Below are 15703 nucleotides of genomic sequence, written 5' to 3' on the forward strand. Positions count from 1 at the left end.
AATGCAGATTTTTGCCAGAGAACTTCGCTCGTTTCTGTTTTTATTTCTCTCACTGAATGTTATGAGATGAAAACCATTGTCTTTTCTACCTGCGTAACTGCACTGGCCTTTATTTTTTCACACACACTCCAGTGAAATTTCATAACTATCTTGGCTTTGGTTTCCCCCCCCCTATTTTTAAGGGTACCCAGTCATATAGGTATGAATGAGGTTAAGTGTGCCTCTCTTTAAAAATTAGCTGGTAATTAACAGAAATTGAGATTGTCTTCCTAGTTCATTAGGAGTTATTGAGAGGACAGAAGCTATACGTCTGCATTTTAATCAAGGTGAAGGAAATCTGTCAGATCCGTGGTACGGAGGTGAGTGGTAGGTACCACTTTGGGATTACATTTTGTTTCCCCAGCCCTTTGGCTAATCTGCTTAGTGCAGGAGCTTTTCAAAAAGTGCAGGCTAAAGCCAATATATTCCCATCAGATTCGCAACATATCGATGTCCACAGCAGATCACATCTCTTCAGCTGTATCTCCTATTACAAAAACTCAAATTGTTTTGAAATTCTTAGCTGTTCTGGTAATTAAACCCTAGCGGTTTAAAGTCATTTTATATTTCTTTCAACAGAAAATATTAGGCTAAAGCACCTTGTAAGCAATGACAGTTCAGACAGTGAAGATGAATCACAGCAACCAAAAGGTAAGGAAATCCTCACATTTTACTTCACAGTTTATGTTTTTCACCAGCTTTTGCACAGCATGGTCAAGTTCGTGGATGGTGGTAATTAGCCATAGCTGGTTTTCCTTAGTCTGAACAATAGTCTCGTATCTGAGTGCTCTGTTGTTATTTACACCAATGATAAACCTTAATTGCCTGTAAGGATCTTAAAGGAGCCTGGGGCTCAGCAAAAGAAAAGTTCAGCAAGAGACCTCAGGAGGGCCTTTGGCTTGACTTCCTGCCTCCTGCTCAAGCTGATATCAAGTGAGTCTCTCACAGATCTTCAGTCTTGGCACCAGCCCAGCAGGGCTTCACAGAGGCTGCAGTTTGACCTGCCTCCAGATACTGGACTTGCTGAGCCTCATCTCCAGAAGTCTCTTCCCAACAAGCTCCTGAGCTCAGAGGCATGTTATGATTGTTACCGGCCCAGCAAACTAACACCATCCATTGTTTTTAAGGGTTCCTTGATGAAGTACTAGTTTGTGTTTCCAGTACTCACGGATGTCTTCTAGCACCTTTACCAATGACATCTGATACAGGAGATTCCTAGTGCTGGGCACAGTGTTTTAAACAATGCCCAAATCCACTTTCCCAGAAGGGGCACAGCTACGAGGTGGACACTGTGGGGAAGAACAGATCCTGTTGAAGATTATCCCTAGGTGCCTAAACCACCTGGGGATTTCTGTGATTTTAGTCTCTGTCTCACCCCAATAATGCTTTCTGTATTTGATGATACTCTTGGGGACAGCAGTGACTTTCACCTGAAGAAATCGATTATGTTTTTAACAACTAAAGCAAAGGTGGGAACACGGCTTTTTGTAACATTAGGATCTACAGGAAGAAGAGAAAATCGTGTGCAATGAGAAAGTGAATTATGTCATGAGGTCAGTTAAATGATGACTTCTTCAGTTCCCCTTATGTGTAAAATAATAGGGAGAGGGTGATACTGCATTTTGTGTTTATTTGTGGATTTCCTGTTAAAGCACTTTAGCTGGCACAAAACACTACATTTCTCTCATAGTTTGTAGACGTAGTGGTCTGTGGGTCAACCTACAGATCTGTGATTTGTAAACACTTTGTAATCCCTCCGCTTCTATAGAATGTTATTGCACAGATGTTGGACCTCTAAACTGTGGTGTTTGATGCTTGTTTTTCTCTCTACTATCAAAATCAGCTCCTTTAAAGCCTGGATTAGAGGGGCACATTTCACTGCTGCACTTAAAGTATCAAGCCTGAGCCTGAAGTATGTCCTTATACAAAACACCTCAAAAAGTCAAAGTTTTGACAATACAAGTGCAAGGTTATGCCAGTTCAAGTCATTTTTTCTGTGACGTCTAGCTGTAGACATCTAAGTCTGGATGTTTCGTTTTACTTTTAAGTTAATTAAAACCAGATATTGATTATAGTCTACAGTTTACTGAAAGGATATTTTTAGATATTTTAGAGTTCCCACCCCCTAGCATTCTCTTTTATGCAGACTGACTTTGCCTTCTTAAGGCATCTGGGTTTCTAGAAGTCAGCAAAGGATGGAGAAGGGTACGCGTCCAGGTGAATTCAAGTCTACATAAAGTATGGATCTTGGTGACTCAGGTCTGACACCTGAGGCCAGGAGAGTTTGTGTTTTGGGTGCTAGCGCAGATAAAGCCATACCGTTGTTTCCCTTGCCATCCAAGCTAATTAAGTCTGTATCAGGTCATGTAACACGTTCTCAGTCTATTTTCCTAATGGACGCATCCATGCTACTACACTGCAGATGAGAAGTTTCACTGGCCTGTGCAGTTAAGAGGACGGTTTCTCTCCATTCCTCTGAAATTATTGCAGCAAAGCTCCTTCATTCAGTCCATAGCTCCTTGAAAGAAGGCGGTGACCAGTTCCTTTTATTTTAATAGGGCTTTTATTTCAGTAGACCCAGAAATCTTGGGTTTATACTTCATACGTTAACTGTCTCACCACTGATGATTTTCATTTTCCTCTACAGGCACTGAAAATGCTGAGGCACATCAAGAATATCAGAACAGCAGCCAAGAAAGCTGGGTGCAGAGAATGCTGATGGCCTTGGTTGGTGATAGTGCCCTTTTCAACACAAGGGAAGGGCGCGCTGGGAAGGTCCACAACTTCATGCTGGGATTGAACCTCAACAGCTGTTACCCGCTCTCTCCTCTGGCAGACCTTCTCACTCAGGAGTCTGTGGAGGAAGATGAACTAGATGCAGCTGTTGCAGGTTAGTTCGCAGAAAGCCTCTGTTGCTGCCTGTTCATTAGTAAAAACCAGAAACAGCGAGTTCTCAGGGTGGTAACATCAAACTCTGAGGCTTACAATAGCACACACCTGCAGGCAGGAGAATGTCGTGAGTATTGGTCAGCAGCAGAGGTTATGAGGTCACTGGGTGTCATAGAGGGCACCACACAGTGACTTCTGTCTGCCTTCCTGTGTCCCCTCCAGAGTGTGCAGAGCTGTTGGTACCTTTTGGAGGCAAAGTGTCTCTTTGTTTGGAAGGAATTGCTGGCAGAGGTGACCAGACTGCTTTTGTGTATGGTGCCCTTCATTAAGGCCACTTTCATAGAATTGCCTGGGTTGGAAGCGACCTTTCAGATCATCGAGTCCAGCCATCAACCCAACACTGACAAAAACCACCACTAAACCATGTCCCTCAGCACTATGTCTGCCGGCTTTTAAATACCTCCAGGGAAGGTGCTCAACCACTTCCCTGGGCAGCCTGTTCCAATGCTTAATAACCTTTTCAGTGTAAACATTTTTCCTAATATCCAATCTAAACCTCCCCTGGTGCAGCTTGAGGCATCTCTTACTCTCTTGGACTTCTCCCAAGGGTTATCTTGTGTTGTTCCCTTTCTCTTATTGCTGCTGAGCCTTTTGATGGAAATAAAAGGGCTTCCCTGTTCCAAAAAACTTGTAGCTCTTCTGCTGTCTTTGTCTTCCTCTGAAAACCCTGTGGAGGCAGCACGCTTTACTTGCAGGTTCTCGCTTTCCTGACACAGTGTTCTTCCCAGCGCGACCCATCTAGCCGGTGCATTCACATTTGAGGTGTGACTGATGCATAGATGCATCCACACGTCACGTTGGCGGAAGCAGGAATGCGGACGGAAGATTAGAATTTCAGAAAAATGCTAATTTGCAAAAGAAGTTCAGTGTTTTGCCCCACTCTGTGAAGGATATCAGAGTATTATGAATCACATTCAATTAATATTTTGAAGATTTGCTATAGACAAGTGTTCATTACAACCTTCTTAATGAGAGCCAGTGAATTTCTTAGTATTCTTCCGGCACTGGTGCTTTTCTTTAATTCCTCAATAGGCAACAGAGCACTGAGTTAGGGATGTGAGCTTCCCTCTGGAAAAGTTACGTTGCGGTGACGATGCACACTTGGTGGAGCCTCCACGTACAGCTTCTGTGATACAGACTGTAATGCTTTTGGATTATTATGGATTATTACTGACATCCATCAAGCCAAGGAACTGGAAATCTCTGAAAGTGGTGTTTCTTCCATGTTCTTGTGTAGTGGCCCAGCTCTGCCAACCATCCCTCGTCATAATAGCGGTCACTTCAGCCCGTAGGTTCTATTCCGAGGCCAGAGATTGTCCTGGCTGGGCATTATGCAATAGTAAATACCAGATGTCGTTTAAAAGCTTAAGTAGCAGACATGCTCTAATGTGTATTTCTTGTTGTAACAAATCCCTTTCAGTGGTTGTATAGTAATTTCCATCTGTACTCCACTTTCTAAATATTTTTATCATCTCAGAGGTGTTTACAACTGGGTAATCTTAATATTTATAGTAGCTGGAAAAGAGGCAGGAAAGCGAGTAGTAAATGTATGGTTGGAAAAAATGAGAGTTGATGGGAATTTTGCATAATTAAGATGTGGATAATCTTCAGAATCAACTATCAACTTCCTGGATTTTAATTTCAATTGAACTAAAACGCTAGTTTGACAGAATGAGCCTCCGCCTCTGAGACAATTACTTTTGAGTGCCTGAAATTTTTGTCTAAAACATCTGGTAAAAGTTTGACGTAACTGTGATTTTTTTTTTTTATTTTTTTTTTTTAGTGTTAGCTGAAGCCCACACTCATAAACCTGAATTGACAACTCAAATCTAACAGCTGTGAGGTAGTCGCAATATTATGGTCAAGAATAGTGAAAAACACCTTGAAATTTCTGTAGTTAATATAAAATTTAATCATTCAGTATGATTAAATTAAACACAGATTTTAGTGCTGTGAATTTTGCTAGTACGTGTAAGAGCCTAGAAGCCCCAAGGAGCTGACAGAAAGGAAACTTTGGTGTAAATTTTGAATATTGTATATTGCCAAGGCACTGGGTGTATTTAAGCTTTGCATATTTATTCCTACCACTAGCAGTTTACCAGTCAGCTTGAGTACAGAGAGAGCTCTGAACGCTTTAGGACTTACTTCCTCTTTATTAACAGACGCTCCAAAGGAGAAATGAGTGAATTGAAAAGGATATAAATAATACTCTGCATCTCCAGTTGTCTCAGACCTTCTGTAGACCCTCTGAGTTGCCCCAAGAGGATGAGCTGTGGCAGACCTAAGCTGATGTTACAGTCACTACTGAGGGCTGAATTTTCGGTCTGCAGTGCACATGGCGGAGATCCCAGCTTCTGAGCTGAGAGTAAAATGCTTCGCTTTGCTATGGATTCTATTTATGTGGAGCAGTTTCTTGATTGATCTCAAATACGCTTTAAAACTTTACAGCCCTTGAATGATTCCATTGCGAACTCAGAGTCGTTCTGTTGCTGTGCCTTGATATTACAACACACCGAAATCACTTGAGAAAGTGCCAAGTGAATAACAATAGGGAAAAAATAACTCATAATCTCGGCTTCCTTATTTAAGTATTTATGGAAACTCTGTTATAGTGGACGCACGTCAGTGGCAAATGGCCTTTTCATCTACCATACTTCATTGAAGCTGCCAACTGTGACAAAGTTTGGTCTCTAGAACATGCTCTCTTTTTTATTTCCAGCCAATTCTTACTATCCGTTTGTGTATCCACCTACTGCAAATCAGATACGTATGCTGTGCTGGTTTCACATGGAGCTGTACTCACAGCCATCTTGGGCTTCTCCCACTTTGCTGTTTGATGGACTGAAAGCATCTCGTAATATGGATCTAGATTTCATCAAAGCTACCCACATGGACTGAAAATTGATGTCCCAAGGCTCTCGGAGCATAAATACTCCATTCAGCCTTCATGCTATTTAATGAATGATGATGGATTGACTCACCAGGGCCGCTAGAGTATATAGAACGATTGTCCTGGATTTGTGTGTTGTGACATAGAAAAAGAACAAAGGTTTCTCACCCAGTGCAGGCTATAGGTGAGGCTGTGCTTCTAGCATCAGGGATGCTTATGGTACATCCACCATCTCCCAGGAGCAATTGTGGGCTCCCCTGGGGTGTCCTGACCCACAGTTGTCTCCCTGCTGCCTTGTCTCGCTGGGGCCTTGTGTGCTGTTCCTGGCCTCTGCCTCCACACCCTGCCTAAACCAAATCAAATGGCAGTCCGAGCCTGCTCTTAAAGTCATGTCATTAAAGTAACGCTGCATTATTTTCATTGCTTTTTGAATTCTGACCCCATAGCATGGACATAAGTTACACTTTGCAATTTGTCTTTGCAGGTCAAAGATTAGAAATGTACTTCTAAAATGAATCATAATAAAAAGAAATACCTTTAAGGTGAATTTCTCCTGTAATCCCAGAAGACCACGACTAATGAAACCAATCTAATGTGGTCATTATAAATTTATTGATGGCATTATGATGTTTTATTATTTAAAAGACCATAAAATTGTTATGATAAATTACATGATAGAGTCATAGGTTCTTCAGCCTTTTTCGTTGGAGGTTTGTCTATGTAGTAATGCTCCCATCAAAAACATTATTATGGGTGGTAGAAGTCTTGTTTCAAGGATCCCTGTGACTTTCAAATGAAAATTTTGTAAAATAAGATAATACAAAGCTTGAACAAAAAACGTTTCTGCGATTTTGAGAAATTCTATTGAGAACAAGGGTTAAATTATGTTTGAAATGTTTTCTTTAAAAAGGAAGGGGAAGACAAGGCTGGTTTACGTGTGCTAGAAGGATCTGCGGTAATTGTATTTTTTTACCAGTGTTTTTCTAGTTACGATGAATTTGATAAACACTAATATATTTTCATTGATTTGTGATAATTCATTGTTATGAAATATATCTGGTTCTAATATAACTCTATAAACACACATAGCCCTTTAGCAATAGGCAATGATTTGAAAACGTTTCCTCCCTAGAAAACAAGGTGAATATTAGGAAACTGGTGCCTCATTACTTAGCAAAGTGCCTCTAATAAATAACAGAAATAAAAAGTCAGAATATCTGTTCCGAGATTTTTCTTGCTCCTCATAACAATAAATTTTTTTTCTCATGGATCCTGAAATGATAGGAACTAGAGTTTGAATTATTTTGATGGATTATCCTCATATTAAAATATCTTTTTTCAGATTACTTCCATTGCCAATATGTAAGTCTAGGAAATTTAATTATACAGGAAATAATTATATTACTCTATTTAGCATTCCTTAGATTACACTGCCGTCTACAGATAGGAGCATTAATTTTTAGTCAAAAGGCAAAAACATGCATTTTTAAGATCTAGAGCAAGAAAAGACTGTCAGGAGAACAGTTTGAGTACTGCAGGGATCATTTAGCAGCATCCCGAGACTTGGACAGATGCAAAAACACTTAAGAAAAATTGCTTGTTTCTTCCTGAACTGCACCCAGGGAATATTGGAGTTAAAGGGAAAACATCGTCTCGTTCAGCTCTCAGTTTGGGCATTAGATATAGGGGACTATTTCATACTGTACCGTGACGGTAGTAGCGGCAAGTGGCTCACATGTAATTCTGCTTAAATTTCAGAATGGATATGGGTTACCATTTCTTTTTGTTCCCAGTGTAGTAGTGAGTAGGAGGTGATGAGACTTGGTGTAGGTTGAAAGGGAAGTGATTTGTCTTGGTAGTCCTAACTCTAATGACCAGAAACAGACCAGCATCACACAAGAGGGGAGCCACATCAAGGCTTTTTAGGCAAATTTGAGTTATTTGGAGAAGAGGAGCTGGGAAGCACAGGGGGTTTGGGAGGGAATCTGGGGGCAGGTGTTTGGGCAGGGTTTGTAGAACACTGAGGGGATGGACATTAGGACTCTGGCTCTTAACGTCCCATAAACACTTCCCTTTCTGTATGGGTTGTTCGGGCTGAAGGGGTGAAGCTGGGAAGGGTGGGGTCAAAGCTGGGCATTTGTCCCCTCCCGTTTTGCCTCAAGCCACCTCTGCTTCTGCCCTGGGACAGGGTGTTGGTGTACTTCACCTACTGAGGTCCCTGCCAGGTCTGGTTTCTTTCCCCGCATTCTCCAGTTGTTAAGACAAGAGTTAAGGTCACACAGGAGTTCATGTTATGCTTATCTGGGATACTGTAAATTTTGAATTCTGGGGAATCTTCAGTACTTGGGGAAACCCTTGAAAGCCCATCACAATTTCAGTTCTTAACTGGTGTGTTCGGGTTCTGTTTTTGTTTTGTTTTCATTTGTTCTGTGCAGATCCTGATGAGTTTGAGAGGATATATGAGCCACTAGACGTGAAGAGCAAAAAGATTCACATAGTGGACAGTGGGCTTACGTTTAACCTGCCATACCCGCTTATCTTAAGACCTCAAAGAGGTGTTGATCTCATCATCTCTTTTGATTTTTCAGCGAGGCCAAGTGATTCCAGTCCTCCTTTCAAAGTAAGTAAGATCGGACGTTCCTTTCTTTGTGTTAGTAAGTTTGACTCAGTTGTATTCCTCCAGTGAGGTTGGTTGCACATTTCATGGTTCCAGAAGGCCTTAGTGCTATTGTATTGACAACGTCGGAGAAATTTGTTTCCACGTCAAGGCAGAACATTGCACTCTGCCTCAGTTCCTGTTTGCATGACTCACATGAGACAACTGGCACAAAGAAGGCTAATTAATATAATCCATTTGTAGTAGTAGCTCTGTTGTTTTTATGGAAGTCTTGCCTTCACACTGAATTGCAGAACCTTTATTTTATGTCAGTATTAAAGAATTTAGCCATTTCCTATGGTGCTGGCGCTCTAGCTCTGTACGGCTATTCTCTGCGACACTATGATGTAAATGAATGGTTTTCTGTCATCATCATGCAAAAAAATGTGTCTCAGTCACTCTGGTATTGCAAAATATGTAACATTTTGGAAGTGGCGCTAACTGTTCCTTTACATCTCACCAGGATAATCCCAGTACTGCTTTAAGAAGGATTCCTAAATCCATTCAGGCCAGAGCAAAACAACACCAAAAAAATCCGGATTAAATGCCATGGCTGTTTTCTGTAGCAGGTGTGGAAAGCAGAGCTTTCAGTCTGTATCGCCCACTCATCCAGACAGCTCCAAAAGGCTTAATGTTGGATCGTTTTGGTAGCTGACACAGAAAAAGCAGCAGTTATGAGACTACTGTGAGGTACTCAAAAAAGAAGCGATAAATATTTGAAACCCAAGCGGATTTTTAAAAAGTATTTTGAAGGATCTCAAGAGAACCTGCCTGTTTGAGAAACAACTGGCATTCTTTGGTGCTTTACAGACAAATTTCAATTAAAGCAAACAAAGTATGTTTTTTTCTTTCCTCTTGCTATCAAGGGACAAAATCCCCCAAACAACACTAGAAAATAACAGCAGTAGCAAAATGGACTTTAAATCAGTGTTGGCAAATGCAAAGAAAAGCGAGCTTCAGGAGAATAAAAAGGAGTAACTTCTGTAATCTCTAGTTCTGTTGGGGACTACTCAGAAGAATCGAGCACTGAGATGACTCTTACTCATGCTGAAATCCTTCATTTTTCCTTAATAGACTGAATCCCACGGTCTGTTTCTTCCTTTAATTTTCAATTTGTTTAAGAATTTGTCTCCTTTTTTGTCGTGAAGGAGGATTTTCCCCATCAGCTAAATTTACTGACACAGCACTGTTATCTCCTCTGAAACATCCCCTTCTTCCTCCCTGTGGTGATGTTCTGCACATGGAGTCTGTGCGAAAGGCTGTCTCGCCTCTCTCTTGGCCTTTGCATTGAGCTTTCTGTCTCCGTCAGCTGCAATTTTTGGGCCCATTTTGGGGAACATAAGATGGAGAGATTGACTGGAAGTCAGGTCGCGTCCTGAAGGTTTTTCTGTAAACTCTTGATTTCAAAAAGGCAAGAAAAACTGTTGGGAAAATTAAACGGTGCCTTAGGTTTTCATGGAGCCACCATTGAAGGGAAAGGTTCCTTATTTCTGAAGCACAAATACGTGTGTAATAAGAAGAGTGACGTGCCTCCAGCTAATACCCAGGTGTAGTGCCCAGCAGCAGCTGCGTGCTTGTGGGCTGAAGGACAGGAACCAGTTTTGTATACTGGCGGTGCAATCCCATGGGTTCTGCGTGCACCACAAAGAGCAAATGTGGGTTCAAGAGCTGGCCTGTACGCATGGTAGCACTCTAATATACTTTTACTACTCCAACAGCCAGGGAAATCAGCCAGCTGAAGTCAGTGACTCTGCTCTTGTTTTATCCTTTTACACCCACTATCTTTTAATCTCTTGCGTATCCAAAACAGTTGCCCTGAGAAGGGTCCTATTTCATTCAAAACCAAGATTAAAGATGTTGACCTTCCCTCTCCTCCCTCTCACACACCCTCATTACACGCTTTTGAGTCATTATTTACAAATTATTTTGTTTACTGAGTTGTCACAAGGAAAAAAAGCCTGTTTTCCAGACTGACTTCTTTACTTAGCATGCTTTCAAACGCTGTTCGGTGCTGTGATGTGACTCGGAACATAACAACGCGTGGATCGGTGTTTATTAACTCTCCTTGGTTTCCATAGCACCAATACTCCGTTTGCAAGTAGAATTACGAATTTTTTTTTCTAGCTGTCAGCTCTGTAAATTCACCCAGAGATTTGTGTGACAGACCAGCTCTTTCCTTCCTGTGAATCATCGCAGGTGGTGAAGGTCGACAGGCAGAATTAGGCACTTGGTTGGCCATACCGGCTTGTCTGGGCAAAGACTGGCTTGACCAGTGCCCCTGTAAAGAACACCAGTTGATAAAACTGCTTCTAGTAACCAATTTGGCCTGTGTCTCTCTACATAAAACCTCACTTTGCAGTGGATGCTGATATGCAGCTGCGTCTTTGTGATCTTTTCAGGAGATTTTACTTGCTGAAAAATGGGCCAAAATGAACAAGCTGCCTTTCCCAAAAATAGACCCGAACGTGTTTGATCGAGAGGGCATGAAGGAGTGCTATGTTTTCAAACCAAAGGATACCTCTTCGGAGAAAGACTGTCCAACTATAATCCATTTTGTTTTGGCGAACATCAACTTCCGCAAGTACAAAGCTCCAGGTGAGCACACATTTGCTGATGCTAAATCTCGCTGTTCCTTTGAAGCTTTATAATGACGTGGTGATTATACACTGGAAATGTTTTGTCTCTGAAATAACTCTTTTAAAGTCTATCTGTAGTAGTTTGGGATTTCAAAAGAGCCATTAAGAAATAAGATGGTGAGTCCTCAGACCTAGCATTCACACTGGATTTTTGCTCTGTATGCAGGCGTTCCAAGAGAAACACAGGAAGAGAAGGATTTTGCAGACTTTGACATTTTTGATGATCCAAATACCCCATTCTCTACCTTCAACTTCCAGTATCCCAATGAGGCTTTCAAAAGGCTTCACGATCTCATGGAGTTCAATACCCTCAATAACATAGAAGTATGTATGCCAGTGTGGAAGGGGATTAAAGGGTCTCGATTCTTAAATGGGAAAGTAGGTGATGCCATTAAAGCTGTAAATCTGCTATACAGAAGGGACAGAGTTTTCCTTCAGTGTTTGCCTGATTGTTATGACACACAAAGTGCTTCCTGCATTTAGCTGTGCCCCTTACTGTTCTCAGAGTTGAGGCTGGATCAAAGCCCGTTATAGCTAGTAGAAAAAAACCTGCTTGATTTTAATGAGGGCTGGAGTCTACCTGAGGTAGCTCGTGTAGAAGTGTGCGCAAGCTGTGGCATCTTGCATCCTTTCAGCACGGGAAGGAAAGAAGAGTCCAGTCACTGTAGGGTAACACAGCGGCTGGAGTGACCTGAAGAGAATTGGATGAGATACACAGTGAGAATTAAAAGAGAATTCGGTCTTTTCACTTGAGTTCTATTTCTGAAGTACTGAAAGATCAGTGTTATAGGAAGTATGACCATATCTGATCCTCTGTCAGTAATAAACCACTAAGCAAATACACTTCTGAAAAGGCCAGAGGTTCTTTCTGGTGGGGAAAAAGTCTAAACAGAATTTCTGGGGCTTAGAAGATGGATGTGATATTTGTGGCCATCTTCCAAATGGAGCAAGTATTGGAGTGTAGGCTGTGTGTTTTTCATAATGCTTGAGCTGGTGCTTCTTGGGATCCATTGCAGTTCATATCCTTTTCTAATTTGGTTCCTGGGTTGTTTTTGCCATTTTACCATCGAAAGCAAAGATGACTGTGTTGGATGGAAACATTACGTTCAGGATTTTATGCTCAGTTCTTTATGTATGAGGATTTTCTAACTGGAAGAAAAGGAAATTGGAAGTTTCTGTAAAGATCTCTGGAAGTTTCTTTATCAACTCGCTCAGTAATAATTCTTTTTAATGATGCTAGGTATAATGTGACACCATGATCCCAGCATCTGTAGAGTGACTTGCCATATTCACACGTGTAAATGATCATCCCAGATAAAGAAATGACAGTTTTTCTCTATATAGTAAAGAAATCTTGTTGCTTCAGGACAAAGGAAGCAAAAATAAAGGTTTAATCTTTCTCAAGATAATAATAATTTCCTGTAACCTTAAGTATGGATTTTCTCAGTGTTTTGATTTACCCTTCAGAACTTCACTGGGACTTGGTTTAAATGGTGTACGTTCCCATGTGACTACTTTGGTGTTGGTAGTATCCCGTCATATCTTTATTAACTACATTAAAATCAGTGTTTTATTCAATTGAGAAATAGTATTGATAATAATACTCGGCAACCACTTTGCTCACTGATGGAGCAACATTAAAAGTAGGAACAAGAGTTATTAACATCTGAAGGGTTTTTTTCTACCAGTTAATAATTCATTAGAATGTTAGTTATCTCCCCAAATGACACGTTGTTCACTGTTTTCCAGGTGATCAAGCAAGCTATGATGGAGAGCATCGAGTACAGAAAAGAGAATCCATCTCGCTGCTCTGTGTCCCTCAGCAGTGTTGAAGCGAGGAGATTCTTTAATAAGAACAATCTGAACAACAACCATACGTGAAGGCGGTCTTGTAGGTCCCACTCCTTCAAGAAACTGGTTCTCTTTTTATAACTGGAGTCAAAAAGACATTATCAGAGCATCACTGCTCCTGAACAGGACTGTGCAAAACTCCTGAAAACATTTTCTTGTGAATTTTCAAGTTTCAATACAATTTTGTACTACTATTTTTTTTAAACCAAAAACGTTGGAAACATTTCGGTATGCTGATATCCTTATTTTAAAAACTATGGAATTAGTTTATTTTAACTATGGTCAGCGGGTTCAGTGTGTGGATTTTTTTTCCCCCTTATAAAATTGTAAACACTGGTTTCTTGTACGGGGGCGATTGTCTGAGTTTTTAACTGACAGAAACTGGGCATATCTCGAAACGTAAGATGGAATTAGAAGCACGATAGAACGGAACTTTAGTAACGGAGACAATGTAATACCTGGGCTTGGGCCCCAATTACACTCTGCTTTGTGTCTGTGCGAAGATTTCCTCAGACTTTGGTTTGAAAAGTCCATAACTGCTGACTCCTGCTGGGCACCAGCAGCTCCCAGTTTATTAACTCACTTGGCTGCTTACTAGCTCTGCTGAGGTTGGTCTCTCACACCGGCAGGGGTTTTGCTCACTAATGACTGCTGATACATTGGCCTTAGCAAAGCTCCCTCATCGGGCTGTGTTTCACATTTTGCTTTTCTGGCACAAGCGGAGTCTCTCAAACAGCAAACAGATATGAAAGAAAGGGGGTTTATATGTCTTTGATGTTCTGAGTAGGATCCTCAGCTGGTTATTAATGCTAGAAGAGCTTTTATAACTGATGTCAAGAAGGATTTGCTCTTGAATCTCTTAATCTCAAGTATTTTCACAAAAATTGAAGTCTGCTTTACCACTGTTTAAGAATGTGCTTACCCACTTGGCAAAAAAATCTTAACCTTTTACATTTTCTTTTTCTCTTTTCGTCCCCAAAATGACATTGCTTGAATTCTTGAGCTAGTAGCACCTGTGTGTTAAATTATTATTAGTTCATGTATTTCTGACCAAAACATCTATAGAGAAATTAAAAGGGATTTTGCGTTTGATCATGATTAAAGGCATCGTGTTTCGGCAAAGGGACAGACGCAATGTTTACTGGGGATGCGTGAAACGTTCCTGGTTAAGAACATAAAGTAGTTAATGGGCTGTTCTTAAAAATATATTTTTAGTACATTGAATAATGAAAGACTGTGCATAGACGTAGATCATTTTGGTACCATCTCAACACGTGTTGAGATAACTGCAAATGCACAGAAAAATGCAGTCGCACCTCCCAGAACTGCCGACCTCCTTGGACATAACGCAATGGGCGAGTGTGTGATGTGGGAAAGAGCCAAAGGAGATGAGGGGGTCACTGGTGGCCTCCCACTGCGTGCCTCATCTAGAAGTGAAATGGTTTTGGGGCGCTTGGCTGGTGGCTTTCATTGTTTTAAAGTTCATGGGATTAGCTCTCAGCAAATGGACGTGGCAGCCCTGGCAGTCGGTCCTCAGCGTCTCTCCTCTGGAGTTTGACGAACATGGCAGGGGCTCGGTAGTTTAGTTGAGGGGGAGCTGCTGTCTCCGAGAGGTGACACAAAAGGACATAAACTGGTGTTTGCAGAGGTGGGAGCAGGAAAAGCTCATCCCAGCTGCCTCCCAGGTTGCCCAGGGAAGCAGCTGAGGCACCACCCCTGGAGGTATTTAAAAGGTGGGCAGGCGTGGTGCTGAGGGACATGGGGTAGCGATGGTTTTGTCAGTGACAGATTGGACTGGATGATCTGAAAGGTCCCTTCCAACCTAAACCGTTCTGTGGGATGCCACCACCAGAGACCAGGGTCCCAGGGAATGCCACCAGCTCCTGCATACACTGTTCCCAGCACAACTAGCTCTTGTCTGAGAGTTTTCTGACAATTTTTCCAACAACCGCTCGTCAGTCAGGGTTTGTGGCTAATTCAGTGGCTGTTCCTTTTGTTGTGAATTATTGAGCCGCTTTTCATTGCTGAAATCTGTAAGGCCGTAGGAAGGGGAGTAATTATAATGCATTTCTTTTAGCAGTCACTGCATCACCCCTCCTTTAAATCCACATGCAATGTTATGCGATTAATAATATTTTCTGTATTGATTAATAGGTTTTATTTCTGTTTGAGTTAGCGCACGTTTAAAATCAAGCGAGAAAATAAAAGTAACTTATCTTAGTGCTGCATAATTTAAACATAATCAATAAACTTTGGGATACAGGAAGAAACTGGTACAGTTATTGTAATATTTTTCTTTTAAATGTTTTTTTCCTTTTGTTAATATTTTTAATTTTTATTTTATAATATGTACCTACTCTTATGAAGTGTTTTATCATGCTTTATATGGTTTATATTATCACAGTGTTATCGGACAATAAAAAATAAAACTTAACTATATTTGGCACTTGCTGTTTTCCGACAGTTTCTTTGGACTGGTGATGTGACATTTTCCTGTTCATTGCGGAGGCAGCTTAGGGGCCTGTGGAACCATCTGGGGCAGCTCACAAGCAGGAAATCCAAGGTTTTGCTTTTTAGTCTTTTTATTTTAGGTGTTAGAACTACACCTTTTTCTGAGAAGGTCCATGTGTGTGGGGACAGCACATGCAGCCGTTACTTTTTTTTTTTTTTTTTTATTCCTTA

General features: G+C 41.1%; 1 protein-coding gene across 2 annotated transcripts in view; it reads left to right on the top strand.

Moving 5' to 3' along the window:
• PLA2G4A (phospholipase A2 group IVA) overlaps positions 1-15429 on the top strand; it is an 85394-nt gene extending 69965 nt beyond the window's left edge. Inside the window, exons 14-19 of one of the 2 annotated variants that reach the window (XM_063343905.1) lie at positions 619-690; positions 2687-2929; positions 8314-8498; positions 10934-11129; positions 11337-11494; positions 12920-15429. In XM_063343905.1, the coding sequence (XP_063199975.1) occupies positions 619-690; positions 2687-2929; positions 8314-8498; positions 10934-11129; positions 11337-11494; positions 12920-13051 (986 nt within the window). In that variant the 3' untranslated portion in view covers positions 13052-15429. The remainder of the gene's footprint in view (positions 1-618; positions 691-2686; positions 2930-8313; positions 8499-10933; positions 11130-11336; positions 11495-12919) is intronic. The other variant, XM_063343906.1, reaches the window with a different exon arrangement.
• The last annotated feature ends 274 nt before the right edge of the window (positions 15430-15703 follow it).

This window comes from Chroicocephalus ridibundus, chromosome 8, assembly GCF_963924245.1.
Source record: "Chroicocephalus ridibundus chromosome 8, bChrRid1.1, whole genome shotgun sequence".
Classification (NCBI taxonomy): Eukaryota; Metazoa; Chordata; class Aves; order Charadriiformes; family Laridae; genus Chroicocephalus; species Chroicocephalus ridibundus.